This window comes from Acanthisitta chloris, unplaced genomic scaffold (assembly GCF_000695815.1).
Source record: "Acanthisitta chloris isolate BGI_N310 unplaced genomic scaffold, ASM69581v1 scaffold18095, whole genome shotgun sequence".
NCBI classification, from domain to species: Eukaryota; Metazoa; Chordata; class Aves; order Passeriformes; family Acanthisittidae; genus Acanthisitta; species Acanthisitta chloris.
The window spans coordinates 58564-61888 of NW_008675548.1; the positions used below are offsets into that span (position 1 = coordinate 58564).

General features: G+C 58.1%; 1 protein-coding gene across 1 annotated transcript in view; it reads left to right on the top strand.

Annotated features, from left to right (window-relative positions):
• VAC14 (Vac14 homolog (S. cerevisiae)) overlaps positions 1 to 1990 on the top strand; it is a gene marked incomplete at its 5' end in the record, with an annotated part of 57311 nt that extends 55321 nt beyond the window's left edge. Inside the window, 2 exons of the mRNA XM_009075805.1 lie at positions 195 to 345; positions 1828 to 1990. Coding sequence (XP_009074053.1) covers positions 195 to 345; positions 1828 to 1990 — 314 coding nt within the window. The remainder of the gene's footprint in view (positions 1 to 194; positions 346 to 1827) is intronic.
• Between the last annotated feature and the right edge of the window lie 1335 nt (positions 1991 to 3325).

Below are 3325 nucleotides of genomic sequence, written 5' to 3' on the forward strand. Positions count from 1 at the left end.
TTCTGGACAGTGTGGGACACCAAGATGGATCAGTTAATGGATGGGGAGAAGGGTGCCATGCAGGTGCCTCGGGTCAGCTGGCAGAGGCTGGGCTTTCCCCATGACTATCAGAGAGGGTGGGAGGAACCTGCTGTTGCAGCTGGAGGTGAAATGTGTTTTCCCTGACTCCCCATCCTCTTTCTGTCCTCTTCCAGATCTCCGCCTGCAGCTGCTGGACGTGAAGAACAACCCCTACCTGATCAAGGCTCTCTATGGCCTGCTGATGCTGCTGCCCCAGAGCAGCGCCTTCCAGCTCCTCTCCCACCGCCTCCAGTGCGTGCCCAACCCTGAGCTCATGCAGACCACGTAAGTGCCATGGGGATGGACCCCCAGCATCGGGGCTGGATCAGCTGTCCCCCCACAGCTGAGCATCCCTGCCATCCCAGGCTCAGCCCCATGCTCCAGCTTTCTCCCCCAGCTCCATTGCGGCCGTGGCTGCTCCTTGTCCCCGTGGCCGGGAGCGTTGGCTCAGGGGTTTTTTTGTGTCTATATTTGGTAACCCTGGGAGGGCTGTGCCTCATCCACAGGCATTTGGCATCCGGGATGGAAAATTTCACTTGTGGGGTCGCTATGGAAACGAGCAGAGCTGGGAAGGAGGTTTATGGAGAAAGACTCTGGCAGCTTGGGGGTGCTCCCAAAGCATCCCCCCCCACAGCCTGGACAGCCTTCATGGTACCCAAAAGGACCCTGGTACCCATGAAAATGTCTCCAGATGGCTACTCCATTCCCACTCGTGGCCTTTGGGGGTCCATGAGATGTGCAAGGGCAGCATCTCTTCAGGGACCAGCTGTGAGATCCTCATACTCCCTGCCCGGGGGTGCTGCCAGTGGGATTTGCTCTCCAACCCTCAGCTAATGAGTAGGGGGTTGATGATAAAGCCGACTCTGCCGTGGCAAAGCCCTTGGAACAAAAAGAGCTCCCAAGATGGGCAGGTTTCTGAATTAACCCCCCACTGCCATCGCTCCTTGGCTTTTAACTGCTTCCCTGGGATGGCTTTTATCCCTCGTGGCCTCCGGCACTGAGCTCCTACCCACAACCCAGCACTGATATTTAATTGGGGGGGCGGAGAGGGGGCTGCATGTGCTTCCCCCTCCTTTTTTCCCCCACTAGTCCTGGCAGTGGGGGTTTTTCGAGCTGTCAGACGGCCTGAGCATCTGATTAACTCTGACCTACATTCCTTCAAACACCGAAGCCGGCTTTCATAACCGGCCAGCCCCAGCTGCCCCCTCCCCAGGGGAATACCAGGGCCACCAGAGCTGCCTGCCTTCCTCCCGTGGGCGTCCTGTGCCTGGTGTTCCCTGCTTCCTTGCATGGGGACAGCACGAGGATGAGCATCCATAGCTGGAGCCCTAGGGAACCTGCATTTTTGGGCTTTAGCCAGGGGTCCTTATCCCTGGGGGCTGTCCCTGCTGCCACTGGATGTTTTCTGCTTGCTCAAAAAAACACAGGGAAACCGAGGCACATGGTTCTGGCATCCTTTCCTCACTGCTTTTGTCTGGAATGGTTGGGATAGAGGGGAACATCCATGTCAGAGAGGTTAAATCTCCCCTGTGGGGCCAAGATGCAGATGTCCCTTGTCCCCTCCTTGCCCCAGGACCTCTTGAGCTCCATCTCACACCTCTGGGGGAGGGAAACATGTCTTTGGGGATGTTTTATGGGGCACCAACATGACTAATATGTGCTGGGCTCAGCTTTTTCAGGACAAGTTCTTGGTGCTGCCAGTGCTGGATGCTCACAGTACCAACATCTTCAGCCCCTACCCGCCCTCACTCTGCTCCTTCCCCACAGGGACAACACCAAAGCCAGCACCAGCTACAAGAGAACAGCAGCCTCCAACATCGACTACACGGAGCTGCTGCAGCACTTTGAGAAGGTCCAAAACAAGCACTTGGAAGCAAGACACCAGCGAGCCGGGCGGGCCGAGCAGCTGGACCGGCGAGTGGTCCTCTGAGCATCCCTGCGGCTGGCCGCGGGGCAAAAAAAAAGCTGGGGCAGGGACCAGGGGACACAGACCAGGGAACAGGCACACTAGTTGCTGGCTGCCGGAGGATCTGGTGGGTTTAATGGAGATGGGCAAGCGCTCAGCACAGGGCTGGTTTTCCTCCCCACTGTGTGTGTGGATGATGAGGGACCCTCAAGCTGTGCCCAACTTCTCCCATAGGTGTCGTGGGGAAGGGTTGCAGGAGGAGAGGGCCAGGGGAAAGCACCTCGTCTTCTCTTGCAGTGGGGCAAGGAAACTCCCATTTGCTTCGCTAATGCCTTCCCCGTGACTGTCAGCTGAGCGCCCAGCCTGCTGCCAGCAGCACCGGAGGAGGGGAAGGGAAGACGGGAGCAACCCCTGGCCCCTTGCCCTGGAAAACGAGCATGAGGGGCTGCCAGCCACCTCTCGCCACTCTGACTTCCACCCTCTGGCTCCAAGGCCCTCCTGGAGGTAGCTGGTGGCATCTCACCTGGGGAGCTACACTCCTGTGCGTGGCACTCGGCCCCCTCCCTGCGTTCACGCACCTCCCCAGGCCCCAGCTCTTGGCAGGGACAATGGCACAGCCTTAACTCCCAGCCGGCACTGGGGAGCACGGGAGACAGTGGAGACCCCCATCACACCCAACCTGGGACTCAATTCCTTGTTCCTACATTAAACTCCCCGTGACAAAATAAACAAGCAATGCAGAGCAGCCCATTCCTTGTTGCTGGACATAGATTTGTTCCCATGCTGCACCAAAAACCCAGCATGGGCATGGAGCATCTTGCTTGACCCTGTGCCCCAGGCTGGCCCAGCCCTGCCACGTTGGCTCACCGGCAAGCAGGGCTTCTCTGCCTGCTCCTCTTCCCAGCAGGAAAAAAACACCACCACCAAAATTCTTCCAGGCCACGGTCATGAAACCGCAGCACGGTGACAGGCATTTTCCTGGCCCCGAGCAGCTGCTGGCACTGCCTTTACCCCGTCCCGTGGCACAGAGGGACCCCAGCACATGCCGGGCAGCTCTGTTTCAAGGGTACCCCATTGCATCCCGTGTGCATTTCAGGCCCTCACCTGATCCCAGGAAAATGGGGATTGGAGGAATTTGTGGACTTTTTATGGCTGCTGGCCTGTTTACAGCAGAGACTGTCTCTGGCAATGGGTTCCCTGAACAGCCCCATACCAGCACTGCTTTGGCCAGGATAAAGACATTCCTGTCATTCCCGGGAAAGGGCCTTCCAAACCCAGTCACGGCGGGTTAGTTTTAACAGCCAACCCTTCAGGATGGGTGAGCAGTGGCTTCCCAAGCCCACTGGTCGCTCAGGGTGC